The sequence below is a fragment of the Taeniopygia guttata genome, chromosome 25 (assembly GCF_048771995.1).
Source record: "Taeniopygia guttata chromosome 25, bTaeGut7.mat, whole genome shotgun sequence".
Classification (NCBI taxonomy): domain Eukaryota; kingdom Metazoa; phylum Chordata; class Aves; order Passeriformes; family Estrildidae; genus Taeniopygia; species Taeniopygia guttata.
This window is the reverse complement of record NC_133050.1, coordinates 5,825,424-5,847,409: the sequence shown is the minus strand read 5'-3', so window position 1 is coordinate 5,847,409 and position 21,986 is coordinate 5,825,424. Positions and strand designations below refer to the sequence as shown.

Below are 21,986 nucleotides of genomic sequence, written 5' to 3'. Positions count from 1 at the left end.
AGCAGAAGATGGAGCCGCGGCCGGACTACAGCTCCCGGCGGCCGCTCACCGTGGGCCGGGGCTGCGGCGGGGCCTAGGGGCCGGTGGGGCGCTGGAACTACAACTCCCGGCGTGCCCCGCGCTGGGACCGCAACTCCCGGCGTGCCCCGCGCTGGGACTACAACTCCCGGCGTGCCCCGCGCTAGGACCACAACTCCTGGACTGCCCCGCGCTAGGACCACAACTCCCGGCGTGCCCCGCGCGGTTGGCCACGCCCACCGCGGTTGGCCACGCCCCCCGGAGCGCGGGAGCGGTGCGGCCCCTCAGGTGAGCGGGGTCGGGGTGCGGGACCCCCGGGCGGGATCTGCGGACCCTTCCCGGGCTACCGGCGGGGTTTGCCGGGCTTTGGGGCCCTCTGGGGGTCCTTCCCGGCGGGGTGGGTGGAAGGGCTGTGCTCTGCGGGTTCCCTTTGGGAGGTTGGGGGGGTTTTGGGGTGGGGGAAGCTCTGCCCGTGGTTTTTGGGGGGACGAGCTCTGCGGGACCCCTGGGTGCTCTTCCCGTGTTCCCCCTTGGGTGGGGGAAGGGGAAGGTGTCCGTGTGATTCCTCGTGGAGCTGGGGGGGTTCCACAGGTCCCCTTTTGGGTGGTTTGCAGGATATCTGCGTCCCCTTGGGGTGGGGGGGTGCTCTGTGGGATCCCTGGGTCCCTCCATGGGTGAGGGATGTACCTGGGTGAGGGATGTACCTGGAGAGGGATGTACCTGGGTGAAGGATGTACCTGGATGTACCTGGGTGAGGGATGTACCTGGGTGAGGGATGTACCTGGGTGTACCTGGGTGAAGGATGTACCTGGATGTACCTGGGTGAAGGATGTACCTGGGTGAGGGATGTACCTGGGAGAGGGATGTACCTGGATGTACCTGGGTGAGGGATGTACCTGGGTGAGGAATGTACCTGGGTGAGGAATGTACCTGGGTGAGGGATGTACCTCGGTGAGGGATGTACCTGGGTGTACCTGGATCCCCCAAAGGCCCCGTGGGGGATGAGAATCTGTGGGACCCCATTTGTGGGGGGCTCTGGCGGACCCTGCACCCGGCCAGTGACCCCACAGCCCCCCTGACCCCCAATCCGCAGCACCATGCGTCTCTCTGCCCTGCTGAGCGCGGCACGGCCCCGGTTGCCCCCGGGCTACCGGCACGGCACTTGGCCCCCCGACTCCATGACCGCCCGGCTCCGCAACCCGCCGGGACAGCGCCGCCGCAAGATTTTCGTGGAACCCATCGCCAAGGAGGACTGGAAGGTGTTTAAGGGTGACACGGTGAGGCTGCCCCCTCCCCAGGCTCCCCCGGGCTGGTGGCCGGGCTGGGGTCCCACCTCTGCCCCTCTCTCAGGTGCAGGTGCTGGCTGGGAAGGACGCGGGCAAGCAGGGCACGGTCAGCCAGGTGGTGCGAGCCCGCAACTGGGTGGTGGTGGAAGGCCTGAACACGGTGAGGCTGGAGCAGGGAGGGCTGTGGGGAGGCCACGAGGAGCCCACGGGCCACCCGTGACCCCCTGTGCCCTCGCAGCACTATCGCTACGTCAACCGCACGGCCAAATACTCGGGGAGTTACATCGCCAGCGAGGCGCCGCTGCTGCTCAGCCAGGTCTGCCTGGTGGACCCCGAGGACCGGTGAGGATTTGGGGACCCCCCAGCTCAGTCCTGTCCCCCGTGTTGTTACAGAATTTCTGAGAGAGAGAGGGCATGATTTATATCTGGAGGGAGAATTGAGCTACCCCTCAGACTAGGCCTTGGTGGGGCCAAGGAGCCTTTGATGCAGTGAGAATTTAGTTGTGGTGTGTTACGGTGAGCTCCTGGACACCCTTTTCCCCCCTTCCCCCAAAACCCTGTGACTCTGATCATGATAACCCCTGGATCCTCCTTCCTGCCCCAACGGAGAGCCAGGAAAGCCCACCCTGCCCAAAACCTATATAGACCCCTGAGATTTCCTGTTCTTTCTTTTTTGCTCTCCATGGACACCACAGAATAAACAGAGCTGTTCCAACACCGTGGGATAAGAGCCTCTTTTGAATATTTATCCCTCTCCTGGTATTCCTCCCCTCACAGCCCCATATCTCTGAGCTGGTCGGATTCTTTGGGGGGCTGCGTGGAGGCGGGGAAAACCACAGTGGTGCAGTCAGAAATTATGTTAAGGTTGCTACAAAGCAATGAGGTATCAGAGTGTGAATTAGGGTAGAGCTGCAGTGTGAAAAGGTAAAGGTAAATAATGTTAGTGTGCTAATCAGAGTGCGTTTGTAAACTGTAAACTATAGAAGTGTATAAAAATTTTCGTATTCTCTGGAATAAAGGGAGAATGCTGCATTAACCAGAGGTTGGAGGGTGTTCTGTGCTGTTTCCTGAGGCCTCTGTGCCCGCAGGCAGCCCACGGAGGTGCAGTGGAGGTACACGGAGGAGGGCGAGCGCGTCCGCGTGGCGCTGCGCAGCGGCCGCATCCTGCCCGTGCCCCCGCAGCCGCGCCCGGACGGCGTCGTGCCCGAGCAGTGGATCGGTGAGCGGGGTGACGGGGACAGGGGGGACGTGGGGGGAACACACAGGGGGTCAGCGCTGTCCCCTCGCCCCCACAGATGGCCCCAAGGACACGTCGAAGGAGGACGCGCTGGCCAAGACGTACCGGCCGTCGCTGAAGACGTTCGAGGAGGAGATCATGGATGCCATGGGGATCGTGGAGACACGGCGGGCTAAGAAATCATACTGGTATTAACTGGGGGAGCTGGAAGCCCCCCGGGCTCTGCAGTAAACCCCTCCTTGATTTGCTGTGTTTGTAGCGTGTGGCGCTTTTGGTGCGGCTCTGATTTGGCGCTTTTGGTTCAGCTCTGACTCTCACCCAGCCCCAGAGTGTAAAAATCCCGAGTTTATTGTGGGTTGTGGCAGCTCTGCTCCTCCTGGGAGGACTCTGCTTCCTCCACATCCTCATCCTCACTGTCCTTGTCCAGCACCGTGGCCAGCGGGGTCCGTGCAGCCACCAACACCAGGTTCCTCGGGGAGAAGCGAGGGTTGAAGAGAGGCACGAGGGCACAGTGAAAACCTGGGAAAAAAAAGCAAAGCAGAGTTGGGAGAACGCAGAGAGGGGTCCAGGGAGAGAGGAAATGAGTGGGGGGAGGATCGCCTGTGCCCACCTTGCTCCCGCAGGTAGAGCAGCCGGTCGAGCAGGATGAGGGTCTCCACCACAGGTGCCAGGAGCTGCCCCAGGGTGCAGAATGCCACCACCTTGTGCTGCTGCTCCAGCATGGCCCTCACAGCCCCCGAGTCCAGCTGGAACTCTGCTGGGTCCAGCCCCGCCAGGGGCAGCCCCAGCTGGGCGTATCTGTCATAAAAGAGGGCAGGGGAGTCCCAGGCAGGGCTCCCCCATCCCCAAATTCCTGAGGGGGGTCCCAGAAGGGAGTTCTGCCCTTCCCCAGTCTCATTGCAGGGCCAGGAGGGGCACAGGAGGTTGACCCCATTCCCCACACTCACAAAGAGGGTCCCAAAAGCAGGTTCCCCCTCCCCAAATTCACTGCAGGGCCAGGAGGGGCACAGGAGGTTGACCCCATTCACTCACAAAGAGGGTCCCAAAAGGGGGTTCCCCCTCCCCAAATTCACTGCAGGGCCAGGAAGGGGCACAGGAGGTTGGCCCTATTCCCCATACTCACAAAGGGGGTTCCCCCTCCCCAAATTCACTGCAGGGCCAGGAGGGGCACAGGAGGTTGACCCCATTCCCCACACTCACAAAGAGGGTCCCAAAAGGGGGTTCCCCCTCCACAAATTCACTGCAGGGCCAGGAGGGTGTCCCCACTCCCCGAACTCACAAGGAGAAATCCAGAAAAGGGTTTTTCCACTCCCCAAACTCACAAGGAGAATTCCAGAAAAGGGTTTTCTCTCCCCAAACTCACGGGGGGTAGGAGACATCCCAGAAACGGCTCCTCCATCCCCAAACTCGGGGAGCGCCAGCAGATCTCCCAGAAAGAGCTCTCTGGGGAGCACCAGGGGGGACGCAGGAGAGGATCCCCCTGCCCAAACTCACTGGGGGAAGCTGAGGCCATGAGCCTTCCTGCCCGGCTGCAGGCCCAGGTGCCTCTTGGCGGGGTCGGTGGCGCGGATCAGGCTCTCGAGGGCGGCGCGGTAGCAGTGGGCACGCAGGTGGGCACTGCCCTCCAGCAGCCGCCCCTCGAACTCCTCCAGCGCGTGGCATGCTGCCTCCCGTGCCCGGTAGGACAGCTGGTGGCCCGGTAACGCTGCCACCGAGGCGCTCAGCGGGTAGCCAGGGGGGTAACCAGGTTGCTGCTGCAGGGTGGTCGACAGCTTCATGTAGCAGCAGCCCACCAAAGCCACGGCAGCCACGGCAGGGCTGCGGGCAAAGTGGCACAGCAGGGCCGGGCCGAGGTCCCCACAAGCGTGGAGCCCCGTCAGCAGCACCAGCCCCCCGTCCTCAGAGCCCCCCGGGCCCCCCAGCGGGTTCCGGGCAGCGGGGCCGGCTCCTGGTGGCTCGGGGGGCAGCAGGAACTCCCCCCAGGGAGCTGCGGGGTCCAGGCGGCCGGCGAGGTGCTGGGGGGCGCGGGGGGTGAGGGGGCACGGCTGGGACCCCCTGGTTTTGCCCAGCTCCCGCAGCAGCTCCTGGTCAAAGCGCCGGGCCAGGCCCACCAGGCGGGCGTCGCTCTCCACTGCGGTGACCCCCAGGCCCAGCCCAAAGGCCAGGAACCGGGAGAGGTGACCCTGAGAGGGGACAGGAGCTCAGCTGAGCTGGGGGTGACACCCCGAGACCCCTCTGTGCCCCCCACCCTTACCTGCCCCGCTCCCACGTCCACCACGCGCTGGCAGCCGGTGGCGCGGCTCAGCCGGAGCAGCAGCTGTGGGCAAAGGCGGCTCTTAGGGGGTCTTGGGGGGCACTGGGGGGTCTCAGGGTGTCAGAACTCAAAAAATGTCCCTCAGACATTTTCAGAGGTTCCAAGCCTTAGTCAGAAGCACTTTAGACCCTGGCAAGCAGCTGAAAACAGCTGTGATTTTGAGTTTAAACCATAGAATGAATTACCAACTTTGAAGGTGGAACAAGCAGTCACAGAGGGTTAGATGGTATAGTAAAAGTAGTCACAAATTAGAGGGTAAAATTTTTTAGTATTATACAGGGGGGTTTTAACACCTGTACAGGGGGGTTTTACTTTGTACAGGGGAGTCAAAAGTTCTAAGATAAAAGAAAGTGGGCCTGATCCTTTTCTTCCTCCTTCTTCTTCCTTACCTCCATGTTCTTAGTAATGTTAGCATTTTTCTATTAGTTTAGGCTGGGGACACACTGTTCAACGTAGATGATAAATATTAGCACATTATTATAAATATAGTACACGTAGTTTCTGGTATTTAATGTTTGTAACATCCCACTGAGGGCAGAGCCCCACACGCTGCCCTGCAGGACAGAGCTGCGGCAGGGCAGCAGAACATGTTAGAGATAAACAGAATAAACAACCTTAAAAACAGCACAGACGAATTATGGCTTCTTCTTTGGCAACGGGGCAGAAAGACAGAGACTTTCTACAATCTTGGAATCATCAACACCCACAAATTCCAACATCAGGGCACAGGGAGGGGCACCCACCTTGCCCAGGCGCTGGATTTCGTGCTGCTTTTTGGGCTTGACGTGGCGGCGCAGCAGCGGGTGCAGCTGGTGGCTCTGGCACGGGGGGTACCTTGGGGACCCTCGGGGGCAGCCCCGGGGCAGTGCCAGGGCGCGGGCAGCGGCGGCAAACGCCAGCAGGGACAGGGGCCAGGCGACCCCCGTGTCCCCACGGCCCCCCAGCAGCCCGGCCAGCTGCTCGGGGGTGGCACCGGCCAGGGAGGGCTGCCAGGCTGCGGGCAGCTGTGCCCACAGGTCCTCGGTGAAGAAATCCTGCGGGGAGAAGGGGGCGGCGTGGGGAAGGGAGATAGAGGGGGCACAGCTTGGGGGGCACAGCCTGGGGGGCACAGCTTGGGGGGATACCTTGGGGGGCACAGCTTGGGGGGCACAGCTTGGGAGAGGCACAGCTCATGGGGCACAGCTCGGGGGGCACAGCTCAGGGGGATACCTTGGGGGGCACAGCTTGGGGGGCACAGCCAGGGGGATACCTTGGGGGGCACAGCTTGGGGGGCACAGCTTGGGAAAGGCACAGCTTGGGGGGCACAGCTTGGGGTCACAGCTCGGGGGTCACAGCTCAGGGGGATGCCTTGGGGGGCACAGCCTGGGAAAGGCACAGGTTGGGGGGCACAGGTTGGGGGGCACAGCCCGGGAAAGGCACAGCTCGGGGGGCACAGGTCAGGGGGCACAGCTTGGGAGACACAGCTGAGTGGCACAGCCTGGGGGGCACAGCTCAGGGGGATACCTTGGGGGGCAGAGCTTGGGGGGTCACAACTTGGGGGTCACAGCTCAGGGGTCATTGCCTGGGGGTCACAACTTGGGGGGCACAGCCTGGGGGGCACAGCCTGGGAAAGGCACAGCTTGGGGGTCACAGCTCAGGGGGATGCCTTGGGGGACACAGCTTGGGGGGCACAACTTGAGGGGCACAGCCTGGGAAAGGCACAGTTCATGGGGCACAGCTCAGGGGGATACCTTGGGGGGCACAGCTTGGGGGGTCACAACTTGGGAGACACAGCTGAGGGGCACAGCTTGGGGGGCACAGCCTGGGAAAGGCACAACTTGGGGGGCACAGCTCGGGGGGCACAGCTCAGGGGGATACCTTGGGGAGCACAGCTTGGGGGGTCACAATTTGGGGGGCACAACTCGGGGTGCACAGCTTGAGGGGCACATCTCAGAGTCACATCTCAGGGTCACAGCTCAGGGGGTCACATATCAGGGTCACAGCTCAGGGGCACAGCCCGGGCACAGCCCTGGCACACTCACGATGACGAAGGCGTCAAGCAGGGGTCGGTAGAGCGTCAGCAGTTGGACGATGTGGGCGGCTCTGCGCTGCTCCGGGCACGGCTGCGGCTGGGGGGTGCCCTGGGGGGTGCCATGGGGGGTGCCATGGGCATGGGGGGTGCCATGGGGGGCAGCTGCCATGGCTCTGCTCTGTGGCCTCACCCTGGGGAAATGATACACAGAATACATAAACAGCCTCCACAGCAACTCAAAATGTCCCTCAGACATTTTTGGATGTTCTGGGCCCAGGTCAGAAGCTTTGAGACCCTGGCAGGCAGCTGGAAAATTTTGGATTTGAACCATGGAACCATTTACCAACCTTGCAGGGAGAACAAAAAGTCACAAAATTTAGATATTATAGTAGAAGTAGTCACAAAGTAGAGGGAAGAATTTCTGAGTGCTGTGCAGGGGGGTTTAGTTTGGTACATGGGGGTCAGAGGTTTAAGATGGAGGGATTTGGGCCTGCCCTGTCCTCCCTCTTTCTCCTTCCTCACCTCCATGTTCTTGGTGATGTTGGCACTCACAGATTGGTTTAGAGTAGAAAATCACCATTTAATATAGGTAATAGGCATTGGGGAAAAACTATAAACATTTAACACATAATGTACCATATAAAAGATAGAAAATCACCATTTAATATAGGTAATAGGCAAAAACTTGTTCCCCGATCCTCAGTCTGACCCACTCCTTTATTCACAAAGGTGTTCCACATGTCATAAATGACACAACTTTTTAATGCATATTCAACCCCTGGCCCAGCCTGTCCTCGCCTCTCATGCTAAACAGGCCCACGCCCTATTTAGGCACTGTGGTTTGCTGTGGTGGTCCCGCGGGGGTCCCTGGTGGTCTCTTGAGGCTGAAGATCATGGTCTTCTTCATGGTTTAAATTTTGAACTCTTCTGTGCGTGTGCTTTTGGTGTTTTGGTGCTTATCTGAGTACATCTGTCATTCTTGATGGGCTTGGGGACAGAGGAGCCGCTTTATCTGGGTTTTTTATATCTTTTGGTACTGTATTCTGTATTCTGTGTCCTTTCTGGTATTGTTCTTTATGCAAGGAGCGTCAGAAATTTGCATTTTTGTGCCGTGGCAGAGCTTTCTTAAGTAAAAGGTTAAAATATAACACACAACCCTACACGCTGTAATATAAACGCTTCGTTCATTCTGTTCACTTGAGTGAACCCCAAAATTTTGTTCCACCGCCACTCTCACCCCATCCCCGCGCCATTCAGCACCCGCGTGACGTCACCGGGCAGTGACGTCACGCCATTACGTCACGCGGCTGTTATACACACACACATCCCCCCCCCCCCGCGTCCCCCACGGGCGCCACTCACCCCCGGGTGCTCGTGACGTCACAGGAAGAACGGTGATTGCGTCATCATGACGTAATCGGTTACGTCACGGAGCCGCCGCCGCGACCGCGCGCCCCGCCGCCGCCGAGTTCCCGCCGCGGCGCGCCTGAGTGACGTCACTGCCGGTACAGCGAGGGCCGCGTGTTTCACGGGAACTTCCGGTTCCGGGACGCGGAGGTGCCGGTGGGTCCCGGGGGTTTCTCCGGTAACCGGGGGTTGGGGATTACCGGGGCCGGGAGTCCCGGGGGTCGGGGATTACCGGGAGTCCCGGGGGTCGGAGATTACCGGGAGTCCCGGGGGTCTCCGGTACCGGGAGTCTCGGGGGTCGGGGATTGCCGGTACCGGGGTCCCGGGGGTCGGGGATTACCGGGGGTCCCGAGGGTCTCCGGTCCCGGTGGTTCCCGGTGCCGCGGGCCCCGGCGCTGAGCCACCTCTCCTCCCCACAGCCGCCCCGGTGTACCGGTGTGCCGCCACCATGGACGATCTGATCCTCAACGTGGATTTCGGCGCTCCGGAGCCGCGGCCGCAGAAGGAACCGGGGAACCGAAAGCACCAGCGCTTCGTGCGGCGGCGGCGGGAGCTGGAGCGCCGCGGGGTCCTGCGGCAGAAGCAGCTCCCGGCCAAACCGGGACGGCGATCGCGGCCAAAACCGCGCCGGTGCCCCAAGGAGAACGGCACCGCCGCTGCGACAACAACGGGGAAGGCTCGGGGGGGCGGTGCTGGCGGAGCCCCACCGGTGTCACAGCCACGGAAGGGTCGTGGGGACGGTACTGGCGGAGCCCCCCCGGTATCGCAGCCTCGGAAGGCTCGGGGGGCCGGTGCTGGTGGAGCCCCCCCGGTTTCCCAGCCCCGGAAGGCTCCGGGGGCCGGTGCTGGCGGAGCCCCCCCGGTATCGCAGCCTCGGAAGGCTCGGGGGGCCGGTGCTGGTGGAGCCCCCCCGGTTTCCCAGCCTCGGAAGGGTCGGGGGGCGGCTCCCGGTGCCCCCCCGGTGCCCCCCAAGCTGGTGGCCATGGACTGTGAGATGGTGGGCACCGGGCCCGGTGGCCGTACCAGCGCCCTGGCCCGGTGCAGCATCGTGAGCTACGGTGGGGACGTGATGTACGACCGGTACGTGCGGCCCGAGGCGCCCATCGTGGATTACCGGACCCGCTGGAGCGGCATCCGCCGGCAGCACATGGACGGCGCCGTGCCCTTCCGCAGGGCACAGAGAGAGGTGGGGGGCACGGGGGTGTTGGGGGGTGTTGGGGGGCGCTGGGGACAGGGGGTGTGGGGTGGGGGCTGTGGTGACAGTGGGATATGGGGTGTGGGGCACTGGGGACACAGGAGATGGGGTGGAGGATGTGGGGACAGGGGATATGGGGTGGGGGGCACTGGGGACACGGGATGTGGGGCGTGGGCTGTGGGGACAGGGGATATGGGGTGAGGGCACTGGGGACAGGGGGATATGGGGTGGGGGATGTGGGGACAAGGGATGTGGGGTGGGGGATGTGGGGACAGAGGATATGGGGTGGGGGGCACTGGGGACAAGGGATGTGGGGTGGGGGATGTGGGGACAAGGGATATGGGGTGGGGGCTTTGGGTACAGAGGATATGGGATAGGGGATATGGGGTGGGGGCACTGGGGACATGGGAGATGGGGTGGGGGATGTGGGGACAAGGGATATGGGGTGTGGGGCATTGGGGACAGGGGATATGGGGTGGGAGGCGCCGAGACACAGGATGTGGGGTGGGGGTGCTGGGGACAGGGAGATATGGGGTGTGGGCTGTGGGGACAGAGGTTATGGAGTGGGGGGCTGTGGGGCCGAGGGTGGGAGTGCAGGGGTGGGAGGGGGTGGCTGCAGGGTGAGGAGATGGGTGGGGGGCTGCAGGGCTTGTGTCCTGTGGGGCACAGGGACTGTCCTTGGGGCACAGGGATTGTCCCTGTCCTGCCCCATGGGGCACAGGGACTGTCCCCACTCTGTCCTGTGGGGCACAGGGATTGTCCCCAAGGTACAGGGATTGTCCCTGGGGCACAGGGACTGTCCCTGCCCTGCCCTGTGGGGCACAGGAACTGTCCCTGGGGCTCACCCCCCTGCTGTGCTGCAGGTTCTGAGGCTCCTGGCGGGGAAGGTGGTGGTGGGCCACGCCATCCACAACGACTTCAAGGCGCTGCGCTACTGCCACCCCAGGGCGCTGACGCGGGACACGGCGCAGATCCCGCTGCTGAACCGCCGCGCCGGCTTCCCCGAGAACGTGGCCGTGTCCCTCAAGCGCCTCACCAAGGCCCTGCTCAACCAGGACATCCAGGTGCCCCGGGAACCCCAAAACCGGGCAGGGAGGGAAGGGGGGAGATCCCAGGAACGCTGGAGCAAGGCTGCGCTGTGCCTCAGTTTCCCTTCCTTCAGCTGCAGCCTCAGAGTTGTTTTTTCCTTTATGCACACCCCACAGTGTTTCCTTCACCTCCCCAGTTTTCTCTGCACCTTAAATCTCCCCATACTCCCCTAAGCTCCCTGCATCCCCCCAGAGCTTCCTGTACCCTCCCAAATCTGCCTGCACCCCTCATCTCCCTGCATCTGCCCACCCGAGCTGCCCATATGCCCTAATCCACCCCAAATCATGCACCCCAAATCTTCCTGCACCCCCTCATCTCCCTGCATCTGCCCACCCAATCTGCCTGCAGCCCCCCAGAGCTGCCCATATGCCCTAATCCACCCCAAATCGTGCACCCCAAATCTTCCTGCACACCCTCATCTCCCTGCACCCCCCCCCATCCCTGCTGGGTGCTGCCTGCACTCCCTAATTTCTGTATATCCCTCCCAATTCTGGCTGCCCCCCCCCAAAAATGGGATCTGTGGTGACTGTGTCTGTGCCCACAGGTGGGGAAAAGCGGCCACTCCTCGGTGGAAGATGCCCGAGCCACCATGGAGCTCTACAAGTTGGTGGAGGACGAGTGGGAGCAGCACCTGCAGCAGAACCCGGAGCAGAAGTGACACCCTGGGGTGCTCAGAGTGACACCCCTACCCCGGTCCTGCCTCTGGGGGGGCTCAGAGTGACACCCCCAGCCTGGTCCTGCCTTTGGGGGGGACCCAAAGTGACATCCCCAAGCCGGGTCCTGCCTTTGGGGGGGCTCAGAGTGACACTCCTGGCCAGGTCCTGCCTTTGGGGGGTCCCACAGTGACACCCCCAGCCCGGTCCTGCCTTTGGGGGGCTCAGAGTGACAACCCCAGCCTGGTTCTTCCTCTGGGGGGGACCCAAAGTGACACCCCCAGCCCGGTTCTTCCTCTGGGGGGACCCAAAGTGACACCCCCAGCCTGGTCCTGCCTCTGGGGGGACCCAAAATGACACCCCCAGCCCGGTCCTGCCTCTGGGGGGATCCACAGTGACACCCCCCAGCCCGGTCCTGCCTTTGGGGGGCTCAGAGTGACAACCCCAGCCTGGTTCTTCCTCTGGGGGGGACCCAAAGTGACACCCCCAGCCCGGTCCTGCCTCTGGGGGGGATCCACAGTGACACCCCCAGCCCGGTCCTGCCTCTGGGGGGGCTCAGAGTGACACCCCCAGCCCTGTCCTACCTTTGGGGGTGCTCAGAGTGACACCCCCAACCCAGTCCTACCTTTTTGGGGGACCCACAGTGACACCCCCAGCCCGGTCCTGCCTCTGGGGGGGGTCCCACAGTGACACCCCCAGCCCAGTCCTGCCTTTGGGGGGGCTCAGAGTGACACTCCTGGCCCGGTCCTGCCTCTGGGGGGGACCCAAAGTGACACCCTGGGGTGCTCAGAGTGACACCCCCAGCCCGGTCCTGCCTTTGGGGTGCTCAGAGTGACACCCCCAGCCCGGTCCTGCCTTTGAGGGGACCCAAAGTGAAACCCCCAGCCCGGTCCTGCCTTTTGGGGGGGTCCCACAGTGACACCCCCAGGACCTGTGGAGGCTCTGGGCCGGTGCCTTCCCCCAGAGGGGTCTGTGGGGTTCTGCACCCCCAAACCCTTCGGGGCTGCTGCTGCTCCTGATCTGGGAGTGCCTTTGGGGCATCCTGAGCTCAGCCCCCATCCCTGGGGCGTTGGGGATGGACAGAACTACCTCTGGCAGCGGCGGGAGCTGCCGCTGGCGTTCACATCCCTCTGCGAAATCTTTTTTCGATGAATTTCCACCCTCCTTGTGCGAGGGGCGGCACAAAGTCGGGCATGGTCTGCCCGAGCCCCCCTCACCGCCCCGGGGACACCCCCGGAACCTCACCGGTGCCCGAGCCTTGCCGGGAGCCGCTTTGAACTGAAAGGTTTATGTGCAAAAATCTAATTAAAAAGAAATGATTGAAGAGCTTTTCCCTTCGCTGGCGGCGGGGAGGAGCCCCCGGCCCCGGTGGGCGGGAGCGGGGGATGGGGTGGGGGGTCCCTTACCGGGCCATCACCCGGCACCCTCCCACATCTGTCCCGTGGGCTCTTCCTCCTCCTCCTCCTCTTCTTCCTGACGAGTTTGCCCCTTCCCCGACCCCCCGCACCCCCTTTTTCTGGCTGGAAGGGCTCCCCGGTGTTGCCGTACCGGTGCCGGTACCGAGCCCCCGGTGCGTCACTTTTTCCAACATTTCCTCGTGTTTCCGTGGCTGCGTTTGGTTCGAGGCGCTGGAACCCGAGGGAGGGTTTTTGGGGGTACAACCTCATTTTTTTTAGGAGGGTCTGGGTCCCCCCGCAGTGCTGCAGAGAGAATACACACGGGCCGAGGGGTTCTGGGGGGTTCTGGGGGGTTTTGGGGGGTTCATCCCTCCTGCTCCCCTCCCTGTGGTCCGGGTGGGGGTGGGAAAAGCTGTCAGAGCCCAAAAAGCAGAGGGAGGTGGGAGGGCGGAGGAGCCTTTTGTGTCTGGGCCGGGTCTGGCGGCGATTAAGGGTTTACAGCGGTTATAAATGGTCGGTCCTCAAAGGGGTTTATGGCCCTGGAAATGAAAAGCAGCCGGCCGGGCCCCGGTCCCGGCGGTGCGGGATGCGGGGTGCGGGGTGCGGGATGCGGGATGCGGGTGCGGGATGCGGGGCAGGGTCCCGGGGCAGCGCTGCAACTCACCCCGGGGTCCCTCAGGGTGGGGCTGGGCTGGATCAGGGTCCGGAACCAGGGCAGGGTCCTGGAACTGGGTCCGGAATCAAGGCACGGTCCTGGAATTGTGTAAGGGTCTGGAACCAGAGCAGGTCCTGGAGCTGTGTAAAGGTCCAGAACCAGGGCAGGTCCTGGAACTGTGTAAAGGTCCAGAACCAGGGCAGGTCCTGGTGCTGAGTCCAGAGCCAGGGCAGGTCCTGGCGCTGTGTAAAGGTCCCAAACCAGGACAGGTCCAGAACCAGGGCAGGTCCTGGAGGTGTGTAAAGGTCCGGAACCAGGGCAGGTCCTGGAGCTGAGTCCAGAACCAGGGCAGGTCCTGGAGCTGTGTAAAGACCAGAACCAGGGCAGGTCCTGGTGCTGTGTAAAGGTCCAGAACCAGGGCAGGGTCCTGGAGCTGAGTCCAGAACCAGGGCAGGTCCTGGAACTGGGTCCAGAATGAGGGCAGGGTCCTGGAACTGAGTCCAGAATCACGGAAGGGTCCTGGAACTGGGTCCGGAATCAGGGCAGGGTCCTGGAATTGTGTAAGGTCCAGAACCAGGGCAGGTCCTGGAACTGGGTCCAGAATCACGGAAGGGTCCTGGAGCTGAGCAGGGGACCAGAACCAGGGCAGGTTCTGGAGCTGAGTAGAAGTCACAGGACAGGGCAGGTCCTGGCGCTGTGTAAAGGTCCAGAGCCAGGGCAGGTCCTGGAACTGGGTCCAGAGCCAGGGCAGGTCCTGGAGCTGTGTAAAGGTCCAGAACCAGGGCAGGGTCCTGGAACGGGGTCCAGAATCACAGAAGGGTCCTGGAACTGGGTCCAGAATCAGGGCAGGGTCCTGGAGCTGAGTCCTGGGCCACGGCAGGTCCTGGTGCTGTGTAAAGGTCCAGAATCAGGGCAGATCCTGGTGCTGAATCCAGACCCAGGGCAGGTCCTGGCGCTGTGTAAGGTCCAGACCCAGGGGCAGGTCCTGGAGCTGTGTAAAGGTCCCGGGCCGGGCCGGGGTCCCGCTGTGGGGCACAGCCGAGCTCTCGGGACACGCGGGCCCCCTCCCGCCCCCCAGCCGGGGGTCCCACGGGCCGCGGGGCCGGGCCGGGCTCGGTCTCGCCGTCCATCTGCGTTTCATTTCCGCAGCGGCCGTGGCCGTGGCCGGGGGCGGGGGGGGTGGGGGCTGCGTCCCGCCAGCTGCGAAGGATTTGCGGGGACAAAGCTGACCCCAAAGCTGTCACCCCAGATTAGGGTGACCCCAAACAGCTTTGGCTCCTCTATGGGGTGAGGGTACCCCACACCCCCTCCCGAGTGGGGGAACATCCATCCCCAAGCACCCCCATCCTCCCAGGAGGGGCTGTGGGGCACGCCAGTGATTTTTGGGGGCTCCACGGGGGTACCGGGGCAGCGATGAAGCCCTGCCCGGGTTGGGGGGTTTGCGCTCGGGATTTGTGCGGTTTGGGAGGATTTTGGCCGGGAAGGGGGTGCGGGCGGTGGGTGGTGGTGGGTGTTTGCGAGGCTGAGCCTGGCACAGGGAATCCGTGCCCTTCCCAGGGCTGAGCGGTGCTCGGGGGGGTGATTTAGGGCCGGTGGTTCTCCTGCTCGCCGCAGGGCTCCACCAGGATGGGAGGGAGAGGAGGGTGCGGTGCAAAGAGGTTTTTTTATCCGCCCTTCCCTGCAGAATCCCTTCCAGATGTGGGGCTGCGGGTGCTCACACCCCACTGCCTCCTGGTGCCAGCACGGACCGGGGGTGCCCCTGTGGGATTCGCAGGCAGATCCCACCCCAAACCCCTCCACTCACTTATCCTGGAGTGAAGATGCTTTTTTTAAATTATTTTTTCCCTCATTTCCCCCAGATTTAGAGCACCGCCCCTCCTGTGACTCCGGGGTTGGAGTGACCTCCTCCCCCCGAGCCCCCCAGCCCTGCCCGGCCCTGTCGCTGTCCCCTGGGCACGGCCCCGGCGCTGCTGGAGGTGAGGCTGTGTCAGCGCCGGGTGAGAATTCCTGTTCTTCAGGGGATTAGGGATGCGGCAAGCCGCGACTTGACCCCAACTGGAGCTTCTGGGGGCACTGGGGGGGGATGTGGCCATGAGGAGGGGGCCCACGGGGGGCTCCGTGGGGCCTTTTCACCCCAAATCCGAGGAGAAACCTCCCTCCTTCCATTGCACAGCTCCTGCTGAAGCAGAAACGCCATTTCTGGCTTTTCTCGCCCAAAACCGGCCCCGCGGCGGTTCCCAGGGCTGGGAAATCCCTGAGTGCTCTTACCTGGCTGGGACAGAACTTCCACCTGCCCCCGGCAGCTCAGTCACCCCCACGCGTGTGCGCGGACACGGCTGTGACTCGCTGATTCCGTGGGTGATTTTTGTGGGGAAGTTTGTGAGTGGCTGGGAAATCCGTGGGGTAAAAATCCACGCGTGTGCAAGCGGCACCTGCACACGCGCGTGCCAGCGTCTGAGTGTGCAAACACGCGTGTGCTGTGCACACTCGGGGGGTGCGGGGAGATTTGGGGGTGCACGCAGCTGTGGGGGGGGGTACAGATGTGGGGTGGGTGTAGCACATGTGGGGTGCAGACAGTTTGGGGGGTGCTGGTGATTAGGGGGAGCCCCGTGGGGAGCGCGGGGCGCGGATCTCGGGGGGATGGGAGGAGTTTTGGGGGCTCCCCGTGGGCTCTGGGGCCGCAGGTGAGCGCGGAGCCCCCGGGCCGGGGCCGCGGACGGGGGGTGGGACCATCCCGGCGATAAAAACGGCGGCGCGGGCGGGACGGACGGACGGACGGACGGACGGAGCCGGTACCGAGGGAGCGGCGGATCCCTCGAACCGTTTATTGCCCCCCTCTCAGTCCCCTCCCTGCAGCCGCGATGCCAAATTTCTCCGGGAATTGGAAGATGAAGAGCTCGGAAAACTTCGAGGAGCTGCTGAAGGCGTTGGGTGAGTGATTCCCGTTCTCCCTCCGCGGGATTCCCTCGGGTTGGGGGTGAGGGGGGTCCCCCCATCTCCCCCCATCTCATCTCCCCCCCAAATCCCCCCCAAATCCTCTCCGGTGCCCGGACCGCCGTGTGCGGGGGGATCCCTCTGCTCCCCCTTTTAGCCAAATTCTCGTGCTCGGTGCCCCACTGAGGAACCGGAGGCACGGGGGGGGCGGGCAGCGTGTCCCGCTCCTGCCTCAGTTTCCCCACCCCTCTGCCCCCATCCCCAAAGCTCATCTGCCCCAAAAACCCCGGGAACAGCCGCTGTCCCCAAACCCATCGCAGGCAGCACCCCGTTGTTTTGGGGTCCCACTCTCCCAGCCCTCATCTCGGCCCCCTTTCCCCCCACGGCGCGGGTGGGTCTCGGCTGAGCGCGTGGGGAGGGTCAGGACTCACGGTGGGGCTGGAATTTGGGGGGGCAGCGACCCGGGGGTGTCCCCGGGGCTTTGGGCAGGATCAAATCCATCTCCCCCACTGCTCCCCTCCGCCTGACCCAGCCGGGGAACTGCCGGAGCAGGAATATTTTCCAGCTTAGGGGATACGTAACGAATATTTCAGGATAATTATCACTTTCTTGGGTTTCACTGCCGATCTCCCATCGCCCCTTCTCCCCGCCCCGGCCCCGCTGATGGAACCGGATCGGGGAAAAACTCAGGAAAAAAATCTGCCGCCCCCCCGGAGCCCTTTTCCCTCCCCCCGGCTGTCCCCTCGTGGGTCTGGGGGCTTGATGAGCTCCATCCCCCCAGGCTGACCACCCCAGACCCCCCAAACCTTTGTTTCGCTCCCTTTGGGGGCTGTTTTATCCCCCACCCCCTCAGCATCATGCGGGGGGCTGTGTGTGCCCCGCTTTGGGGTGGGAATCAGGTCTGGGGGTGCTCGTGGGGACTCGGCGTGACCACCGAGGGGACCCCTCAGGGACGTGGCCCTTCCCACGCCAGGGGGGTTCAACTTCTGGACCCCTCCGTGTCCCCCCTTTTGTGCCGTGGGCCTCTGGGGGGGGGGTCAGCTTCACCCGGAGGGTGACACGGGAACAATGTCCCCAAAGAGTGACAACCAGGGGCTGCCGGCCCTGATGGATGAGCGGCCTCTGGAGCGGGGACAAAGCCCCGGTGCCCCGCGGGGGCTGCGGGACCCCTCGGGTGGGTGTGGGGGGTCACGGAGGTCGCTTAAGGCAGAGCTGGCACCGCGGCTCTTGTCCCCGCTGTCACCCCCGGGCAGGTAACGAGAGCCAGATGTGGCCCAGCGGTTTTCAGGGGGGGGTTGTCCGTCCCCCTTCGGCTCTCCCAGAGCCACCTGCAGGGCTGGCAGGACCCCGGGGTGTGTCACCACCGCTGTCCCCGGTGCCACCGTGCCCGTCCGCAGGGGTGAACGTGATGCTGCGCAAGATCGCGGTGGCGGCGGCGGCCAAACCGGCGGTGGAGATCCGACAGGACGGGGAGAGTTTCTACATCCGCACCTCCACCCCCGTGCGCACCACCGAGATCCGCTTCAGGGTGGGAGAGGAGTTCGAGGAGCAGACGGTGGATGGGCGGCCCTGCAAGGTGGGCCAGGGGCACCCAGGGGTGCTGCAGGAGGGTGTGGGGCGTGGGAGTGGGTGGGAGATGGTGGGTGGGTGTGAAAGTGGGAGTGGGACCCCTCCGCTGTGCCCCCGAGCCTTCACTGGGACATCGTCCCCTCCTTGTGCCCCCAAACCCTTTCCCAGTGCCCCCATCCCCTCCCTGTGCCCCCAACCCCTTCCCTGTGCCCCCCAACCCCTCCTTGTGCCCCCCAAACCCTTCCCTGTGCCCCCAACCCCTTCCCTGGGCCATCGTCCCCTCCTTGTGCCCCCCAACTTGTTCCCTGTGTCCCCAAACCCCTCCCAGTGCCCCCAACCCCTTCCCAGTGCCCCCATCCCCTCCGTGTGCCCCCAAACCCCTCCCCTGTGCCCCCAAACCCCCTCCCTGTGCCCCCATCCCCTTCCCAGTGCCATCATCCCCTCCTTGTGCCCCCAAACCCCTTCCCTGTGCCCCCCAACCCCTCCCCGTGCCCCCAAACCCTTCCTGTGCCCCCATCCCCTCCCTGTGCCCCCATCCGCTCCGTGTGCCCCCAAACCCTTCCCTGTGCCCCCAAACCCCCTCCGTGTGCCCCCCAACCCCTCCCCAGTGCCATCATCCCCTCCGTGTGCCCCCCAACCTGTTCCCTGTGCCCCCAACCCCTTCCCAGTGCCATCGTCCCCTCCTTGTGCCCCCCATCCCCTCCCTGTGCCCCCAAACCCCTCCCCTGGGTCATCATCCCTTCCCTGTGCCCCCCAACCCCTCCCCGTGCCCCCAAACCCTTCCTGTGCCCCCATCCCCTCTGTGTGCCCCCATCCCTTCCCTGTGCCCCCAAACCCCCTCCCCGTGCCCCCAAACCCTTCCCTGTGCCTCCTTCACCCCGGATTCTGCACCCCAAATCCCACACCCAAATCCCACACTGGGTATTCTGCGCCCCAAATCCCAAATCCAGACCCCACACCCTGCATCCTGCACCCCAAATCCCAAATCCAGATCCCACACCCTGGATCCTGTGCTCCCAAACCCCCTCCCCGTGCCCCCAACCCCTTCCCTGTGCCCCCAAACCCCCTCCCCATGCCCTCCAACCCCCTCCGTGTGCCCCCAAACCCTTCCCAGTGCCCCCCAACCCCTCCCTGTGCCCCCAAACCCTTCCCTGTGCCCCCATCCCCTCCCTGTGCCCCCAAACCCTTCCCTGTGCCCCCTTCACCCCGGATTCTGCACCCCCAAATCCCACAGCCTGGATCCCACCCCCTGCATCCTGCACCCCAAATTCCACACCCCAGATCCCACACCCCGGATTCTACACCCCAAATCACACACCCAAATCCCACACTGGGTATTCTGCGCCCCAAATCCCAAATCCAGATCCCACACCCCAAATCCCACACCCCAAATCCCAAATCCAGCTCCCACACCCTGGATCCTGCACCCCAAATCCCAAATCCAGATTCCACCCCCTGTATCCTGCACCCCAAATCCCAAATCCAGCTCCCACACCCTGTATCCTGCACCCCAAATCCCAAATCCAGATCCCACACCCTGAATCCTGCACCCCACATCCCAAATCCAGATCCCACATCCTGGATCCTGTGCCCCCAAACCCCTCCGTGTGCCCCCAAATCCCCTCCTTGTGCCCCCCAACCCCTCCCCAGTGCCCCCAAACCCTTCCCTGTGCCCCCATCCCCTCCCCATGCCCCCAAACCCCTCTGTGTGCCCCCAAACCCCCTCTGTGTGCCCCCAAACCCCCTCCCTGTGCCCGGGGGGTGCCCGGGGGGTGCCCAGGGGTGCCCAGGGGTGCCCGGGGGGTGCCCGGGGGTGCCGGGGGGTGCCCGGGGGGTGCCCGGGGGGTGCCGGGGGGTGCCCGGGGGGTGCCCGGGGGGTGCCGGGGGGTGCCCGGGGGTGCCCGGGGGTGCCCAGGGGTGCCCAGGGGTGCCCGGGGGATGCCCGGGGGTGCCCAGGTGCCCACCCGGCGGTGCCCCCCGTGCCCCCAGAGCCTGGCGCGGTGGGAGAGTGAGAAGAAGATGGTGTGTGAGCAGCGGCTGCTCAGGGGGGACGGGCCCAAAACCGGCTGGGCCCGGGAGATGAGCAGCGACGGGGAACTCATCCTGGTGAGGGGAGGGGGGTGCGGGGGGTGTGGGGGGTACGGGGGTGCGGGGGATGAGGGGAGATGTGGGGGATGAGGGGAGATGTGGGGGGATGCAGGATGAGGGGGGATGCGGGAGGATGAGGGGGGTGTGGAGGATGCAGGGGGTGCAGGGGGATGAGGGGAGATATGGGGGGATAAAGGGGGGATGTGGGGGATGTGGCAGGATGCAGGGGATGAGGGGAGATGAGGGGGGATTCAGGGGATATGCGGGATATGGGGATGTGGCGGGATGTGGGGGATGAGGGGAGATGTGGGGGGATGCGGGATTTGGGGGGGATACGGGAGTTGGGGGGGATGCAGGGGATATGGGGGGGTGCGGGGGGATATGGGGGATGCGGGGGATATGGGGGGATACGGAGGATGGGGGGGATATGGGGGGATGCGGGGAGATGTGGGGAGATGCAAGATGAGGGGGGATGCGGGGGGATATGGGGGGATAAGGGGGTTGGGGGGGATGCGGGGGGATGAGGGGGATGTGGCAGATGCGGGGGATAAGGGGGGATTCGGGAAACGTGGCGGAATGCGGGGGGATGAGGGGAGATGTGGGGGATATGGGGGGATGCAGGAGGATGAGGGGGATGCGGGGGTTGGGGGGGATGCGGGGGGATATGGGGGACGCGGGGGTTGGGGAGGATATGGAGGATATGGGGGGATATGGGGGGATAAAGGGGGGATATGGGGGGATGTGGCAGGATGCGGGGGATGAGGGGAGATGTGGGGGGATATGGGGGTTGGGGGGGATGCGGGGGGTGCAGAGGGATGCGGGAGGATGATGGGGGTGCAGGGGGATTGGGGGGGATCCAGGGGATATGCGGGATATGGGGGCGTGCAGGGGGATGCGGGGGATGAGGGGAGATGTGGGGGGCGCTGGGGTGCGGGGGGTTGTGGCGGGATGCGGGGGGATATGGGGGGATATGGGGGGATGCAGGATGAGGGGGGATGCGGGGGGATATGGGGGGGTACAGGGGGTACAGGGGGTTGCGGGGGCAGCGCTGCCCGCTGGAAACTCCCTCGGAGCGCTCTGGGATGGGGGCGCGCCCCTCACCCACCCCCCACCCCGCTCTCCCTGCAGACCATGACGGCGGACGATGTCGTGTGCACCAGGGTCTACATCCGGGAGTGACCCCCACCCCCCCAACAGACCCCCACCCCCCATATCCCCCCTCCCCCACCCCTCAGCCCCCCACACTCACCCCACGGACACGGGGAGGGCGCTGCACCCCCTGGGGTGGGTGGGGAGGGGGGTACAGCAGCGAACCCCCTTTTTTTGGGGGGCACCCACGCGGGTTTCCCTCCCTCTGCAGGGTGGGGTCCCCCCGGGGGCAGCGGGATGGGCCCCGCGACCCCTCCCCAGTATTTATTTGTGACTATGGCACCAGAGGGGCACCCCAAAGGCGCAGCCTGGGGCAGTGCCAGCTGCCAGCACCCCACAGGGTCCAACTTCGCTCTGTTCCCTCCTCCTTCCGCAATAAATCTCCTGTGGACACCCCACTCCTGTGGGGTCCCTGTCTCTCCTCCCGGCCCCACGGGCACGCGGATCCCACACCCCGGGACTGTGGATCCCATATCCCGGGTTCTGCACCCCAAATCCCATACCCAAATCCCACAGACCGGATTCTGCACCCCAAATCCCATAGCCTGGATTCCACACCCCGGATTCTACACCCCAAATCCCACACCCAAATCCCACACTGGGTATTCTGCACCCCAAATCCCACACCCTAAATCCCAGACTCCAGATCCCACACCCTGGGACTGTGGATCCCACATACCAGGTTCTGCATTCTAGATCCTATACCCCAAATCCCATAGCCAGGATCTCACAGCCTGCATCCTGCACCCCAAATCCCACACTCCAGATCCCACACCCCGGATTCTGCACCCCAAATCCCATAGCCTGGATTCCACAGCCTGGATCCTTCACCCCTGATTCTACACCCCAAATCCCACACTGGGTATTCTGCACCCCAGATCCCACACCCCGGATTCTGCACCCGGATTCTGCACCCCAAATCCCATAGCTTGGATCCCACAGCCTGGATCCTTCACCCCAGATTCTGCATCCCCAAATCCCACA

The 21,986-nt window shown here is 64.1% G+C and overlaps 4 protein-coding genes across 5 annotated transcripts; 3 read left to right on the top strand and 1 right to left on the bottom strand.

The window, feature by feature from the left end:
- The first annotated feature begins 156 nt into the window (after positions 1–156).
- On the top strand, positions 157–2,789 carry MRPL24 (mitochondrial ribosomal protein L24). Its single transcript, XM_030291579.4, has 6 exons — positions 157–306; positions 1,112–1,295; positions 1,369–1,464; positions 1,543–1,646; positions 2,393–2,523; positions 2,600–2,789. The coding sequence occupies exons 2-6, from the start codon at positions 1,116–1,118 to the stop codon at positions 2,734–2,736; spliced, it is 648 nt and encodes a 215-aa protein (XP_030147439.4). The 5' UTR covers positions 157–306; positions 1,112–1,115; the 3' UTR covers positions 2,737–2,789.
- A 77-nt stretch (positions 2,790–2,866) lies between these two features.
- METTL25B (methyltransferase like 25B) lies at positions 2,867–8,355 on the bottom strand. 2 transcript variants are annotated; one of them, XM_030291508.4, is made up of 7 exons: positions 8,229–8,355; positions 6,877–7,057; positions 5,599–5,889; positions 4,796–4,858; positions 4,036–4,724; positions 3,152–3,339; positions 2,867–3,060 (listed from the first exon to the last, which is right to left on the bottom strand). In XM_030291508.4, exons 2-7 carry the CDS (start codon positions 7,033–7,035, stop codon positions 2,888–2,890), a joined length of 1,563 nt encoding a protein of 520 aa, XP_030147368.4. In that variant the 5' UTR covers positions 7,036–7,057; positions 8,229–8,355; the 3' UTR covers positions 2,867–2,887. The 2 variants fall into 2 exon arrangements, with proteins under 2 accessions (XP_030147368.4, XP_041577103.2); XM_041721169.2 differs by having other exon boundaries at positions 2,867–3,339.
- ISG20L2 (interferon stimulated exonuclease gene 20 like 2) lies at positions 8,320–12,534 on the top strand. The gene is made up of 4 exons (XM_030291552.4): positions 8,320–8,429; positions 8,693–9,459; positions 10,332–10,532; positions 11,102–12,534. The coding sequence occupies exons 2-4, from the start codon at positions 8,722–8,724 to the stop codon at positions 11,213–11,215; spliced, it is 1,053 nt and encodes a 350-aa protein (XP_030147412.4). The 5' UTR covers positions 8,320–8,429; positions 8,693–8,721; the 3' UTR covers positions 11,216–12,534.
- Positions 12,535–16,012: 3,478 nt separating this feature from the next.
- Positions 16,013–21,157, top strand: CRABP2 (cellular retinoic acid binding protein 2). Its single transcript, XM_032752928.3, has 4 exons — positions 16,013–16,193; positions 17,594–17,772; positions 19,755–19,871; positions 20,982–21,157. Exons 1-4 carry the CDS (start codon positions 16,124–16,126, stop codon positions 21,030–21,032), a joined length of 417 nt encoding a protein of 138 aa, XP_032608819.1. The 5' UTR covers positions 16,013–16,123; the 3' UTR covers positions 21,033–21,157.
- The last annotated feature ends 829 nt before the right edge of the window (positions 21,158–21,986 follow it).

What these genes read in the sequence shown, in the direction of transcription:
- MRPL24 (XM_030291579.4), top strand. Translation starts at nt 1,116, where the DNA reads ATGCGTCTCTCTGCCCTGCTGAGCGCGGCACGGCCCCGGTTGCCCCCG. An exon ending in TGGTGGAAGGCCTGAACACG is followed by an intron (nt 1,465 to 1,542) that starts GTGAGGCTGGAG and finishes GTGCCCTCGCAG; the next exon opens with CACTATCGCTACGTCAACCG. An exon ending in CGTGCCCGAGCAGTGGATCG is followed by an intron (nt 2,524 to 2,599) that starts GTGAGCGGGGTG and finishes TCGCCCCCACAG; the next exon opens with ATGGCCCCAAGGACACGTCG.
- METTL25B (XM_041721169.2), bottom strand. Translation starts at nt 7,035, where the DNA reads ATGGCAGCTGCCCCCCATGGCACCCCCCATGCCCATGGCACCCCCCAT. An exon ending in TGCTTGACGCCTTCGTCATC is followed by an intron (nt 5,890 to 6,876) that starts GTGAGTGTGCCA and finishes TTCTCCCCGCAG; the next exon opens with GATTTCTTCACCGAGGACCT. An exon ending in CATGGCCTCAGCTTCCCCCA is followed by an intron (nt 3,340 to 4,035) that starts GTGAGTTTGGGC and finishes CTTTTATGACAG; the next exon opens with ATACGCCCAGCTGGGGCTGC.
- ISG20L2 (XM_030291552.4), top strand. Translation starts at nt 8,722, where the DNA reads ATGGACGATCTGATCCTCAACGTGGATTTCGGCGCTCCGGAGCCGCGG. An exon ending in TCCGCAGGGCACAGAGAGAG is followed by an intron (nt 9,460 to 10,331) that starts GTGGGGGGCACG and finishes GCTGTGCTGCAG; the next exon opens with GTTCTGAGGCTCCTGGCGGG. An exon ending in TGCTCAACCAGGACATCCAG is followed by an intron (nt 10,533 to 11,101) that starts GTGCCCCGGGAA and finishes CTGTGCCCACAG; the next exon opens with GTGGGGAAAAGCGGCCACTC.
- CRABP2 (XM_032752928.3), top strand. Translation starts at nt 16,124, where the DNA reads ATGCCAAATTTCTCCGGGAATTGGAAGATGAAGAGCTCGGAAAACTTC. An exon ending in GGAGCTGCTGAAGGCGTTGG is followed by an intron (nt 16,194 to 17,593) that starts GTGAGTGATTCC and finishes GCCCGTCCGCAG; the next exon opens with GGGTGAACGTGATGCTGCGC. An exon ending in TGGATGGGCGGCCCTGCAAG is followed by an intron (nt 17,773 to 19,754) that starts GTGGGCCAGGGG and finishes CCGTGCCCCCAG; the next exon opens with AGCCTGGCGCGGTGGGAGAG.